The 14153-nt window shown below is 35.8% G+C and overlaps 2 protein-coding genes across 2 annotated transcripts; one reads left to right on the top strand and one right to left on the bottom strand.

Moving 5' to 3' along the window:
* Positions 1–4745: 4745 nt before the first annotated feature.
* On the top strand, positions 4746–9219 carry LOC116144119 (ATP-dependent DNA helicase Q-like 4A). The gene is made up of 11 exons (XM_031429586.1): positions 4746–4894; positions 5240–5331; positions 5420–5593; positions 6187–6244; positions 6509–6937; positions 7320–7490; positions 7577–7704; positions 7998–8346; positions 8422–8553; positions 8896–8982; positions 9088–9219. The coding sequence occupies exons 2-11, from the start codon at positions 5309–5311 to the stop codon at positions 9217–9219; spliced, it is 1683 nt and encodes a 560-aa protein (XP_031285446.1). The 5' UTR covers positions 4746–4894; positions 5240–5308.
* A 1246-nt stretch (positions 9220–10465) lies between these two features.
* On the bottom strand, positions 10466–13736 carry LOC116144087. Its single transcript, XM_031429544.1, has 8 exons — positions 13677–13736; positions 13272–13497; positions 12892–13196; positions 12139–12495; positions 11660–11969; positions 11366–11505; positions 10629–11156; positions 10466–10486 (listed from the first exon to the last, which is right to left on the bottom strand). Exons 1-8 carry the CDS (start codon positions 13734–13736, stop codon positions 10466–10468), a joined length of 1947 nt encoding a protein of 648 aa, XP_031285404.1.
* Between the last annotated feature and the right edge of the window lie 417 nt (positions 13737–14153).

A 14153-nucleotide genomic window follows, 5' to 3' on the forward strand; every position in this document is an offset into this window, starting at 1 on the left:
AACCCGTGAGTGATAGAGATGAATAGTCCCACATACACGCCGCCTTCAGTGAGCGGCCTCAGAATCAGAAAGAAGTAAGTGTACAGTTCGTTAGAAGTGTATATGGATGAGAATTGTACCAACAAAATTTACCTACATGCACACCGCCTTTAGTGAGCGGCCTCAGAATCAGAAAGACGAGTTGTACAGTTCGATAGAAGTGCATGTAGATGAGGACTGTACCCACTCACATGGCCAAGGTTCCGAATCCATGCCTCAACGGAGTCCGATCGGCATAGAAAGAAAGAATAGAAAGAAAGAACAGAATAGAAAGAAAGAAAGAATAGAACGAAAGAAAGAGTAGAACAAAAGAAAGAGTAGAACACAAAAAGAAAGAACAGAACAGAAAGAAAAAAAGAACAGAACACAGAAAGAAAGAACAGAACAGAAAGAAAGAAAGAATATAACACAAAAAGAAAGAACAGAACAGAAAGAAAGAAAGAATAGAACACAGAATGGAAGAACAGAATAGAAAGAAAGGAGAGAAACAGAAAAGAAATTGCATTCTTTATGCATTTATGCACGCACATGCATCATGGCATTCATATTATTCAGAATTAGTTTCTCCAATTGTGCTTACATGTTAGTAAGTGAGAAAAAGAATAGAGAAAGAACAAAGAGATAGAACAGAAAAAGAATAGAGAAAGAACAGAGAGATAGAACATAAAAAGAATAGAGAAAGAAGAGAGAGAAAGAATAGAGAAAGAATAGAAAAGAAGAGAGAAATGTGATGTAAGGAAAGAATTCAGAATATGAGCAACGAAGATAGGAGGGTAGCATATTGGGTTTACTTACTGAGCAATTAGTGCTCACCCGGTTGTTTTCAATGTTTTTGCAGGTAGTATATGAGATGCGGTCGCTTGGAACGTCAAGATGGGGAAGGGTCGGGCAACACTGTCGAGCTTTTTGAGAAATTTATTTACACTATGTATAGTTTTATATATATTTAAGTTGTTCCTGTTTAATTTTAACGCGTATACTAGCTAGAAAGCGAGTTTATTATCGTATGTTTCCAGACTCTTCAAATTATCCACCTTCAATGCATCAGTAATTTTACCATTTTTACCTTAGATATCTCTATTTATTGAAATTGACTTTTTTACATTTATTTCATATTTTTGGTATTATTCTTAATATAGTAAATAATAAAATTTATATTTTCATTTAAGGAAGTGAAAGAATTTTATTGATAAAGAATTACATTTATAATTTAAATCTTTATAACCCATATTCAGATAATCCAAAATAAAATGATAAAGTTTGTTTTTTAAAAATTCATTTGACCATAAAAATTATAGTACTTTTTACCAATATCAATATTGATATACACTATAAGACATACATAGTAAAAATGTTAAGCTATTTAGTTAAAACCTATATTTATTAAATAAATTCAATATAATAGTCCACTTCATTTATCCATGTTCATGGTTACAAAATCACTTATTTGCTTTAACCAAAATTCCACAACATAAAAAATACAAAATACATTGTTATATAGAAAAGAAGGGGATACTACTAAATCCCTAAGGTTTGGTCCAAACTGATTACCCCCTTTGAGTGTATTTGGTTGTAGGTAATCTCTCATTACTGGGGTATTGTCAAGCCACCCAAGAGGACTATTGGCAGTTGGCCACCACCACAGGCCATCGTCGACCAATGTCATCAGAATGGGCATAACCGGTCAGATTTGGCCGGCCATGCGCTGATTTGGCCGTGGATCTAGGCTTTTTTGAGCTGGGCAACTGCCGGTATTAAGCCCAATCTAGGCTGATTTCTGCATCATCGTCGGCCCCAACCACCACCATATTACGTCTCTTATTTTCCTCTTCAAATCCCACCAAACCCCATCACCAAAGTTGCCCCCAATCACTAGCGAAGCCCATTGTTTTTCCGCACGATTTCCCTTTTTCTTAGCACTTTTTCAGTCGTGTTTTCTATTGGAAATCACCCCTACTTGCACTAATAGACTCCCCTTCACCTCCTCTTCAAAACCCCTCAAAGAACATATCCGTTGCACTTCTCGATCGATGACCGACTATGGTTTAGGCGGCCGGCGATGGTTTAGGTAGTCAACAGTGGCTTGGGTGGGTGGGGCTGTTTTTGTAAAAAATTAAACTTTATGTGGTTGGGGTGTTTTAGCAAAATCTCAAATGTAGGGGGTTAAAAAATATTCAAAAAATAATAATAAAAATAATATTATATTAAATTTTAAAAGGAGGGCAATTTAGTAATCTATATAACATACCCACCAATTTATTCCTTCCAACCAAACATATCAATATAACATATTCACCAATTTATCCCAACTAACCAAACACATTTTCCTAAACATTCACAGTAATCTTCAAAGGAATCTATTTTTCCAATAATATAACATTTCCAGTAATATAACATTCCCTGAACCAAACACACCATTTAGGTATGGGTAATGACGCAGAACCCCCTTAGGTCGCTATAGTGGCCTCTTAAAGGTGAAGACCTTGGCTGTGGATGAGATAAAAACAATAGCCTTTAGGGGGCGTTTAGATCATATAATGTCTTATTATAGAGGAATGTTATATTAAGGGAAAGATAGATCACCTTGAAGATTACTAGGAATGTTTAGAAAATGTGTTTGTTTGGTTCAAATAAATTGGTGAATAATATGTTTGGTTGGGAGGATAATTGGGTGGGTATGTTATATAGATTATAAAACACCCCACCCATACAAAACTTTAATTTGTAGCAAAATAACCCCACCCACCCCAAGCCACTATCGGTAGCCAACCACCATAGCTGGCAGTCGACAGAATGACGCATGACTAGCTGTATATGGTCGGTTGTGTGCTGACAAAGCCATTTCTAGTGATCCATGGCCATTTCATGGCCATATATCAACCGTGAAATAGTACAGAAACGACCAGATTTGACCAGAAAAAGCCTTAACGGTGCACCACCGGCCAGATCCCGCCAGTCGTGGGCCATTACGGCGATTGCCACTAGCGACTGGCGGTGGTGGCCGACGGTGGTCTTAGGTGGCCCGTGGCTGGGGTATTTTGTTAATTTTTAAATTTTTTTGTGGTTGGGGTGTTTTAGCTAGTTTCTCAAATGTAAGGGGGCTGAGATTGTTATTTGGTAGACATTTGAGGGCAATTATGTTCGAAATGGTATTTAATTAAGGGGGAATCTTGAAAAAATAAACGAAGATTACCCTGATCCCAACACACCTTTAAAAGTGCAGTTTTAATAGGAGGTGGCTGTGGTAGTTGTCTAGGGGGTGGTGGTGGTGGGGAAGAAGAAGTGGTAATGGTGATAGGTTTTTAGGGTTTGAATTTTTTTATGAATTTGATTTTTTTTAATTTTCTTTAATATAAATTAATATTTTAGATTCATTTTACTTATTTGTCTTCCTTGATGTTAGAATTAACAATATGTTAGTAACGATAGGGGGTTCTACGTCATTACCCATACTTGAGGGGGTTTGTGTTGGCCTAAACCTTGGGGGGCTAATTATCCCAGAAAAAGAAGAATTAATTGTCACGCTTTTGCCTATGACTTAAAAATTCACATCATTTTTTTTTATTTTTATTTTTTTAATTTTGAGCTAAAAACATTCTAGTCTTTGAGGCTTGATAAAAAATCTGTCATCCTTGAATAAAAAAAGGTGACACTTTCGATTCAAAACATATGAGATATTGACAATTTTTTTTTTTCCTCACAAACCCAATGGACATTACATAAAAACTAATTGATGAATGACAAAATCGATAGTTAATGTATAAATACCCATAGATATAATCAATTCATATGTTTTCTTTTTAGATCTAAAATTATTTGTTTGGACGATTCATGAATCATATACTTGCCTTGTAACCAAACGGGATTATTTACATAATTTCACATTTCACTTTCATATTGAGTTGTGACTTTAAAAACGGGGGATGGTATTGTTATTTTCTGAAACTAAAGGGGTGGTGATGACGTAAAATTAATCTCGTCCTCTTAGTTTCAAATACATAGCCGAAGAAGGGCTTTCATGTAATTTACTCCCGTGGGAAAAATTTCCACAGCAGAAATGCAGAATAGAGCGAATTATCCCGCCACTAGTGGCCGCGCTATATTTTGAAAACCTCACTCTCACCTATCCCTCTCTCTCTGAACTTTCACCTTCTTTCTCGACGTCGCCCGCCACCGAAGGTTCCACCTCCAGACCATACCGCCGTAAAGCCACAACCAACAATTAAGGCTCGTACGCTTCCATTCTCAATCAATTTCACAACTTCCTTAAAATTCATTTCTAGGGTTTCACTTCACACTTCACACTTCACACACCATACGTGCGTCGGTAGTCCATTATCAATACCGTACATGCAATTCAAGTCATCTTTTATTCTTTTATCAGTCTTAAGTTTTTATAAAGACTTATATTTTTTACCGTGCTGTAGAAAAATTCACTTGAATACAACACCATCGGTACGGTACATGTATTTTAACAACTAATGTGTTGTTAATTTTGTGTTTCATTTTATTAGCCTCGCGTTTTATGTTATTATATTAATTTTTATTTTTGTATTATTAGTTTGATATTTAACGTTAATACTGGAATTTGTATTGCTGTGTTGTGGAAAATTGTGTTATACTTAAAATGTAAATGTTGTATTTGGGTTTTTGATTTTCAATTTTTTTTTTCTTAGTTTTGACTGGGTTCTCGTTGATTGTTCAGATTACTTGTTTAAAATGAGTGCCCATCTCTTTGAATAACGAGATAGGGGCAATGGTAGTCTTTATATGATTCAATTGTTTCGCAACTGCCATTAATTCCTAATGGACTCTAAATTTAGGAGATGCTACAAAGTTGTGAAATACAGGCAAGGTACATTGCTATATTAATTTTTTTTTGTTGTTTTTAACTCTATTTTTTTGCTTGTTCACATGGGTAGCTTGGATATGTTCTTTTTTAATTTAATGAGGGATTAATGTTTTGTTTGTAATCTCTATTTCTTATATGTTTACTTTGGTAGCTTGGATATTCTGTTATTTTTACATATTAATGGATTTCTCTTATGGTTGATAAATTGCTTGTAAGCTTTAATTTCTTCAATTGCTTTGATGGGTAGCTTGAGCAATTTGGTCATTTTTGATATTTTGAAATTCAACTTGGACTTCAATTCCCTCATTTTCATGTTATACTTTGTACTGAGTAGATTTTACATACCAGGTTATTATATTCAGTCATGACCTTTGAGCAGGGGGGTTATTCATCAGAAGTAGTAGAATATTCTAGCCCATGAATGAGGAAAAGTATATGAGGTAAGAGCAATAATTATTTTGTATCTATCTCTCGAGTCCTTTTCCTTTTCTTATCTCAATTGGCTAATAGTTTGAGATTGATATAAAGTTGGAGTAATTCAGGTGAAGGTGACAAATGTGATAACAAACTTCCTAAAGTTAATTGGTTGCAACATTTCAATGCCCATGATAATTTTGCGCACCAGAATAAGTTCTTGTGCTCAAATTTTCTTTACTCCTTGGAAACACAAAAGCCTCGTGCTGAAGGAGCAATGGCTACAAGGTGTGTTATATATATATACAGGCACATTTTGATTATATGGATCTAATAAATATCTTCTAAGTTTCATATTTCGGGATACAAACTTATTTTGTTTCGTATTAGTGTAGAATTCTATGGTGCTAAATACTAAAATTGATGTTTAGAAACTTGGCTGTACACATATTTGACTAGGCAATGAATTCCATATAAATCTCTCTCTTGACAAATGAAACAGATTTCGGTTGTTAGTGATTGTAGTTTTATGGTTCAGAGAACTAAATGTCTGCTATATCAGTTAAATCTCATAACATCGATAATCTTTTTCTAGTTTTCTGTTGCAACTCTTATATGGTGCTCACTGTGCTTCTTGCTAATGATTAGACTATGATGTTGTCATCCAAGAAATATGCAGATTTCTTTTGCTGGAATTCTAGGTTATAATTGCTTTATTGTTTCTGTTAGTTTTCTGAAGCTGCTGATTGAAAACTTTTGGGAAAAAGTTTTTTGCATGATGTTTTATACTTAAATAGATCTATTAGACATTTTGGATGATCTGCACTCATACTTAACTGAGCTATTGATTCTTCTGACAAAGATCTTGTCATGTCGTTTAGGTTAACAACCTGTCAAATTCAGAATTTTCAAAGAGTACACAGTGCTGAATTAGAAAAGGTAAAATTGTGAAGCAGCATATATGAGTTGCTATTTGTGCTCTAGGTTGGTTTAATGGGTTGTTTTCCAACTAGAATAATTCTATATACTAAGAAACATGCTATCCTTTTTTTGTTTCAATGGTTGTGTCCCTAAACTTTTAGTCTTTTGCATTTCTACTGGCAGTAACTTGATCTGCCTTGGCTTTTTCTTCACCAAATTTTCTATTTAAGATTTAAATTTTCTTAAGAGTTCAATTGCTTTTGGATGGAACACTTTTGGCAGGCTTGGCACACTCTTTCCTGTCTTCAGATATCCTGCAGGACTTACAGAAGACCTGGAGTAAGTATTCCAGTTAAGAATGCTGATAGTGATTCTTCACGTGATGTCAGCAGAAGAGCTACCTTACAGAGCTCATTCGGTAGTAGTAAATATTCTGAACCTATGTATAAACATCAAAACCTCAGCCACAGCAATGTGAAAGTTAGTGAACCAGCAAGGGGTATTGGCTGTGTTTATTCACCGCATAATGCTAGAGGAACGGAAGCTGGAAAGAGTCATGGGGGGCAAAATGAGATTAAATCATCTGTGGTTAACAATACTTGCACAAAATTTTCAAAAGGATCATTCACAGATCACACTGAGCATACTAGCCAAATAAATAAGTCTGCAGAAGTTTTGGCTGATGACGCGGACGATGATGAAATACTCAAGGTAACTCATTTTACTAGGTTTAAATGAAATTATATTGGTTTAGTAAAACAGCATGCAGTTTATCCTTATCAGAAATCATTCATATTGAAATAGTTAAGTTTTGAATTAGCTTGATGTAGTCATCTAGAATTATTTGACTATGGAAATTCATTTTATTCAATTGAATTAATTTAAATATTACAATCTGCAGAGATTGTTTTGCTATTGCATTCATTTATGGAACCTTGGAAAAATACTATTTAGTGATTCTTTTATATAAGTTGTGAATGAAATTCCTCACTTTTATCTGTCTAAAGTTAAAAGCTTTATGGTTTATTTTCCAACTGACAAGTGGATTGTTTGCATTCGTCTATCTCATGAATTGTTTTTGTTTTTTATTCAGAGTATTGATGTGGACCAAATTGTCATGGAATACCAATCAACTTGCACCCCTCAACCATCAATTTCTAAGTTTCCTCCCATAACTCCAATCGCAGATAATGGTAAATTTGCAAGGCAAGATCAGAATCTTTTGCCTCCTGAATTGTCCTCAAATTGTAATCACGGATTTAAGGTAAATGTACTATTTGCATTTTGTATTGTACTTCAATCTTGGACTGGTATTAGTTTTTTGTGCCTGATTTTTGGAGATTGATACAGCTAGGGCTTTGCCTGGAAGCCACTTGTCATGTAAAAGAAATGAAGGACATGTTGATTGCTATATCCAATGAACTGCTTGACAATACAGACCTGAGTCCGGCACAAATAGAGAAGCTTCGCCAGGACAGGTTACCGGCGTCCTCCCTTTAGCCAACCCTTTTATCATTAGTGCTTTTTTTTTCCCCTATATAAATATTCAATTTAGAGTTTTAGTTATTGAAAAACAAATATATAGTGAAAATACAGTAGGAAAAAAGTTGGTTGTAAAAATTCATGTTTCAAAGGATTTGTTTGGATATTATGAATTTCATCGTTTGTGTTGCCTCATTTTGTAAATTTAGCTCCTTGAGGGATCATAAGATTCATAACAATGAAATTGTTTGATTAGTGCCTTATGCATGTACACATGTCCATTTTTTAGGTTGCATTTGAATAAGCAGATTCAGCAGCTTGAGGGATACCTTCGTGATGTGGAAAGACAAAAGTCGCATTTTTCTGCATCCACAACCTGCCCTTTTCAATATGAAACACCTCAAGCAGCTTCACTAAGGAGATTTGATTCCCAGGTTCATATCCATAATGGAGTAGAAGGATATGAAAAGTGGAATTCATCATCAATTCCATTCTCTTCTGTAGATAGGCCTAGGGTTCCATCATACTCTGTGGAGAAGGAACCATATATCCCAAAGATTATTGAAGTTAATTATATTGAAGGTTCAAATGACCGAAGGTGGAGTAGTGGGGATTTCCCATGGACTAAAAAGCTGGAGGTATGTATCTGAATTAATTTCCTTTAGTATTTGCATTATTTCTTCTGATTGTGGTTTGCCTTCCTTAAATTTCAGGTCAACAACAAGAAAGTTTTCGGAAACCACTCATTTCGCCCCAATCAGAGAGAGGTCATAAATGCTACAATGAGTGGGCATGATGTCTTTGTTCTTATGCCAACTGGAGGGGGAAAGAGTTTGACTTATCAGGTAAAGAGTTTTTCTTATGCTTTGTTCTTTCTGTTTGGAAAAAAGTTTTCTAGCTTTATAACTTGTTTCTCTATAGTTTTTTCTGTCTCAATCTATGGTTATGTTCAGTTGCACGCTTAGTTTGTTGGCTGAACTTGTACCTAGCAAAATTATTAGTGTTTTCAAACATCTTCTTAGAACTACGGTAGCATATTAAAATGTTTTTGGAAAATAGCTTTCAAATTCAGCTTCTTATTGGCAAACACTATTGATAGTTCAAAAAATTTTGTTAATCTTATGAAATAAAACTTATTATTTTTCACATTATATGATTTTTCACATTTCTACTTTATTGTCTTACAGCTTCCTGCTCTTACATGTCTGGGGATAACTTTGGTAATATCTCCTCTCGTATCACTTATCCAAGATCAAATAATGCATCTATTGCAGGTAACATTTGTTGTGTTACTAATCCAAATACTTGTATTAGTATTGATTATCTATCAGCTTCTTATCTAACAACAGATGTAATTCGTCATTTGGTTTGTGCAATAGGCAAATATACCGGCTGCTTATTTGAGTGCCAATATGGAGTGGACTGAGCAACAGGAGATTCTTAGGGAACTTAACTCTGATTATTGTAAATACAAGCTATTATATGTCACGCCAGAGAAAGTTGCCAAGTGAGTGTTACCTATATCAATTGTATTATTCAACCATTATTCATCAATATGTCCAATAAATATACTTTTGCGGCATTACTTGCCCAGTATTGCTTCAAAGTTAGAAGCTCTAGATTTGGACATGTTTATTTTAAGTGACAAATGTGGAGCAAATTAGGTAGCGTTTGTTTCAGGGAATTTTTTATCACTGAAAAGATAGGATTACCACTAAGATAGATTACTTTGAAGATTAATAGGGGAATGTTATACTAATATGTTTGGTTAGTGTTACAAACAGAGAACTGATTGTAATTTTCTTATTTCTGTATTGATAAATTATACATCAATATATAGGAAAATAAAGAACTAATCTAGGAAATGAATAATCTAACTTCCTATTTTACAGATTTGTTCCTAATATATATTCCAACTCAGCACCCTTTGAGATTTTGAGAAGAGTTGCTCTTTGGAGAGCACAGTATGATGGAAGTTGTAAGCTGTGTTCGGGCGGGGGGGAGATCACTTATTGTCTATCGTTGGCTTCTATGTTAGAATCAGTGGGGGCCTGAGAGGTGGTGGTTTACCTTGTGGCGGATGTCATCGGTTCGAGTTCCAGAAGAAGTGATCCCCTTTTTTTCATCGGGTCGGAGTAGAGACCAAAGGTCTTGAGCGACCGATCTGGCAGATTACAATCCTAATATCCTATTATAGATTTATACACTCATATTTTACAGATTTGTTCCTATTAAGTATTGATTACAATCCTAATATCCTATTATAGATTTATACACTTAATCATGCAATATCTGTAAGATTTTGCATGATTATCTACAACACTCCCCCTCAAGATGGAGTATAATCATGCCCAGCTTGCTACAAATATAATCAATCCGAACCCCATTCAAAGCTTTAGTAAAAACATCTCTTAGTTGCTCTCCAGTCTTCACATATCCTGTAGAAATTAAACCTTGCTGTATTTTCTCACGAATGAAATGACAGTCAATTTCAATGTGCTTAGTTCGTTCATGAAATACGAGATTAGAAGCAATATGAAGAGCGACTTGGTTATCACACCACAATTTCGCTAGCAAAGAGGCCATAAGACCAACTTTAGTCAAAAACTGATATATCCATATTACTTCACACGGACTTGGCTATAGCCCTATATTCTGATTCTACACTAGATTAGGACACAACAATTTACTTCTTACTTTTCCATGAGACCAAATTTCCACCAACAAAAACACAGTAGCCCGTAGTGGATCTCCTATCTATCTTGGAACCCGCCCAATCTACATCAGAGAAGCATTCAATATTATTATGTCCATAATTTCCATACAAAATACCACGGCATGGAGCTCTTTTCAGATAACACAGAATCTGTTCTAACACTGCTTAATGGTCAATCGTAGGAGAAGACATGAATTGACTTACTGCATTGACAGAGTATGCAATATTAGGACGTGTGACTGTTAGATAGTTCAACTTTCCAACCAGTCTTCTATACCTCTTAGGATCTTTAAACAATTCACCATCTTTGGTAAGTTGCGAATTAGAAAACATTAGCGTACTGCATGACTTAGCTCTCAATCTTCCTGTCTCAGTTAATAAGTCAAGTACATATTTCTTTTGAGAGAGGAAAATGCATTTCTTGCTTGTTACCTCAACCCCCAAGAAATACTTCAACACTCCTAAATCTTTTGTATGAAACTGGGTGTGAAGAAAGGACTTAAGCAATGAAATCGCTGTAGTGTCACTCCCAGTGATGATAATGTCATCAACATATACGACAAGAAGAATAATGGCAACTGCCGATTGTTTGTAAAAGACTGAGTGATCAGACTTGCTTTTTGTCATTTCGAACTTTTCAACTACCTGATTGAACTTTTCAAACCAAGCATGTAGACTCTGTTTCAAACCATACAACGATTTGCAAAGATGACAAACTTTCCCATACTCCCCCTGAGCAACAAACCCAGGTGGTTGCTCCATATAGACTTTTTCTTGAAGGTCACCATGTAAAAAACCATTTTTTTTATGTCCAACTGATGTAATGACCAAGAATGAGTAGCCGCCATCGAGATAAATAAGCGAACATAAGTCAATTTAGCTATAGGGGAAAAAGTGTTAGAATAATCCACTCCATAAGTTTGAGCATAGCCTTTACCTACAGGACGAGCTTTAAGCCTAGCCACTGACCCATCAAGATTTACTTTAACAGCAAACACCCATTTGCATCCAATATGTCTCTTTCCAGTAGGTAAGTCAACCAAGGTCCAAGTACCATTAACATTTAAAACATTCATCTCTTCTATCATAGCATCACGCCAACCAAGATGAGATCAGACTTTATGAACAGTTGCATGAAGAGAGACAGTCTAGTGAGGCCACAAAAGAACAAGAAGAAGATGATAAGTGATCATAAGAAACAAATAAAGAGATAGGATAAGTACACTGACGTTTACCTTTTTGAAGAGTAATAGAAAGATCAAGATCACTCAAGGTTGGATCTAACGACGAAGAGTCTTGGGCAGGACATGAATTCTGAGGGTTTTCTTGATGAGGAACACAGGTATTGGGATCACTAGAGACTGGATCTGACGACGAAGGGACTGGTACAGGAGGTTCTTGTCGACGAGAATAGATAATGCGAATTTGAGGTACTGGACGGAGAGGAGGTGGTGCCGAAGGAGGAACAGTAGGTGGGGAAGCCTCAGGTGTAGGAGTAGTCGGTAGGGATGTGGCAGTGTAGATTAGTAAGTCATCGTCCTCCCCCTGACTTGTATAGGTAGACAAAGTAGGAAAAAAAAGTGTTTTCTAAGAAAGTAACATCAGGTGACACCAGATATCTATTAAGACTAGGACAATAGCATCAATATCCCTTCTGAAGGTCAAAGTAACCTAGAAAAACACATTTAAGAGATTTGGGATCTAACTTGATTACCTGGGGTTGAACATCATGAACAAAACAAGTATTATCAAATATCTTTAGTGCAATAAGAAACAAAGGCTTAGACGGGAAGAGGACACTGTAAGGAGTGAAACCATTCAGAATAGATGAAGGCATGCCGTTAATTAGAAAACAAGCCGTGGAAACTACATCGGCCAAAAACTGTTTAGAAACTTGCATTTGAAATAATAGGGCTCGGGCGGTTTCAAGAAGGTGCCTATTTTTCCTCTCGGCTACTCCATTTTGGGACGGTGTGTCAACACAAGAGGATTGATGAAGAATGCCATGCTGACTCATATAAGATTGAAAAGAACTCGAAAAATATTCTTTGGCATTATCGTTTCTTAATGTCTGGACAGAAGTATTAAATTGAGTTTTAACTTCAGCACAAAATGCACAAAAATGAGAAAACAACTTATAACGATTTTTCATTAAATAAAGCCAAGTTACATGAGAGTTGTCATTAACAAAGGTAAAAAAATATTTAAATCCAGGTTTAGACATAATAGAACACGGACCCCAAACATCTGAATGAACTAATTCAAAAGGGACACTAGCTCGTTTATTGACTTTTGGACTTGAAGGAAGACGGTGGTGTTTGGCAAATTTACATGACTCACTATCTAACGAAGATAAATTATTAAACTGAGGACATAGTTTCTTTAACAATGGTAAAGAAGGATGTCATAACCAACAATGCGTCTTAAAAGAGGTCGAAATACTGGAACATGCAATGGTTCTAGGCACCTGTGTGTCAAGGATGTAGAGCCCTTCAGATTCATGTCTTTTACCAATAATCTGTCTCGTCGTAAGATCTTGAAACATGAAATGATCAGGGAAAAATGAGATGCAACATTTAAGAGCACGAGTGAGTTTACTCACGGAAATTAAATTAAAAGCGAACTGTGGTAGACTCAATACAGAGGATAGGGAAATTAACGGAGTAGGGTTAACAGACCTAGACCTAAGAACACAAGAAGTTGACCCATCAGCTAAAGTAACAGTAGACGAGGAATTATGTGACTGATATGTTGAAAAGAGACTAGGATAACCTGTCATATGATTTGTGGCACCATAATCAATTATCCATTTGGAGGATGAGGAAATAAGACATGTATTTGATTTACCTGACTCGGCGAGAGCAGTGATGGAAGTAGATGAGGACTTCAATGATTCTTGATACTGAGAAAAGTTGGCAAACTCATCAGTTGAAATCATAACCGTCTTCTCAGAAGTATCAGTAGCAGTAACATGAGCTGACTGAGTTTTCTGGGCCTTATTTTGCAACGTTTTGCACGCGCGCTTTGTGTGACCGGGTTCATGACAGTAGTAGCACACAATCCCTCCTGACTCCTGACTTCGATTATCACGATTATTCGAACCCCCTCAATTATTGCTCCTGTTATATGAATGCCCTGTGTCATTATTTTGACTTACAAGAGCACTACTCGACTGAACAGATGGAGTGCTTTCTGTACGAAGAACTTTAGTAAATAGTCTTGGAGGGAGGTGATCTTAGAACTGGCGAGAACCTGAGATTTAGTAGATTCAAACTTAGAAGGGAGTCCAGCTAGGAAACACATAACTGCCATTCTCTTGTTGAGCTTGTTGAACTTTCACATCAGCACTCATCGGTAAAAGGATGTTAGGTTCTTCATATATCCTTTTAAAGTCCATAAAATAGTAAAAGACCTATCTTGTTTCTCAGCTCGATAAAAGGCTTTGTATACATAAAAAATACGAGAAACATTCCCTTTTCCAGAATACAAAAAATCTAGATAGTTTATCAACTCTTTCACATATTCACAATGATTAATTAAACCAAGTACCTCACTATTGATGGAGTTCCGTATCTACAAGAACAACCGGGCATCCTCTCTCAATCATATTAGCTTCGAATCATTTTCAGACGGATCTTTTGTGAGATGATCATCTTTACCAATGCTTCGCAGGTAGAGACGAATTGTCTAACTCCAATCGAAATAGTTATCAGACCCATTAAGCTTATG

This window comes from Pistacia vera, unplaced genomic scaffold (genome assembly GCF_008641045.1).
Source record: "Pistacia vera cultivar Batoury unplaced genomic scaffold, PisVer_v2 Contig1135, whole genome shotgun sequence".
Taxonomy (NCBI): domain Eukaryota; kingdom Viridiplantae; phylum Streptophyta; class Magnoliopsida; order Sapindales; family Anacardiaceae; genus Pistacia; species Pistacia vera.

What these genes read in the sequence shown, in the direction of transcription:
- LOC116144087 (XM_031429544.1), bottom strand. Translation starts at nt 13,736, where the DNA reads ATGGCAGTTATGTGTTTCCTAGCTGGACTCCCTTCTAAGTTTGAATCT. An exon ending in TTCTATTACTCTTCAAAAAG is followed by an intron (nt 11,506 to 11,659) that starts GTAAACGTCAGT and finishes ATGCTATGATAG; the next exon opens with AAGAGATGAATGTTTTAAAT. An exon ending in CTAGGCTTAAAGCTCGTCCT is followed by an intron (nt 11,157 to 11,365) that starts GTAGGTAAAGGC and finishes TTTGTTGCTCAG; the next exon opens with GGGGAGTATGGGAAAGTTTG.
- LOC116144119 (XM_031429586.1), top strand. Translation starts at nt 5,309, where the DNA reads ATGAATGAGGAAAAGTATATGAG. An exon ending in AATGAGGAAAAGTATATGAG is followed by an intron (nt 5,332 to 5,419) that starts GTAAGAGCAATA and finishes ATTGATATAAAG; the next exon opens with TTGGAGTAATTCAGGTGAAG. An exon ending in GAAAGAGTTTGACTTATCAG is followed by an intron (nt 8,554 to 8,895) that starts GTAAAGAGTTTT and finishes ATTGTCTTACAG; the next exon opens with CTTCCTGCTCTTACATGTCT.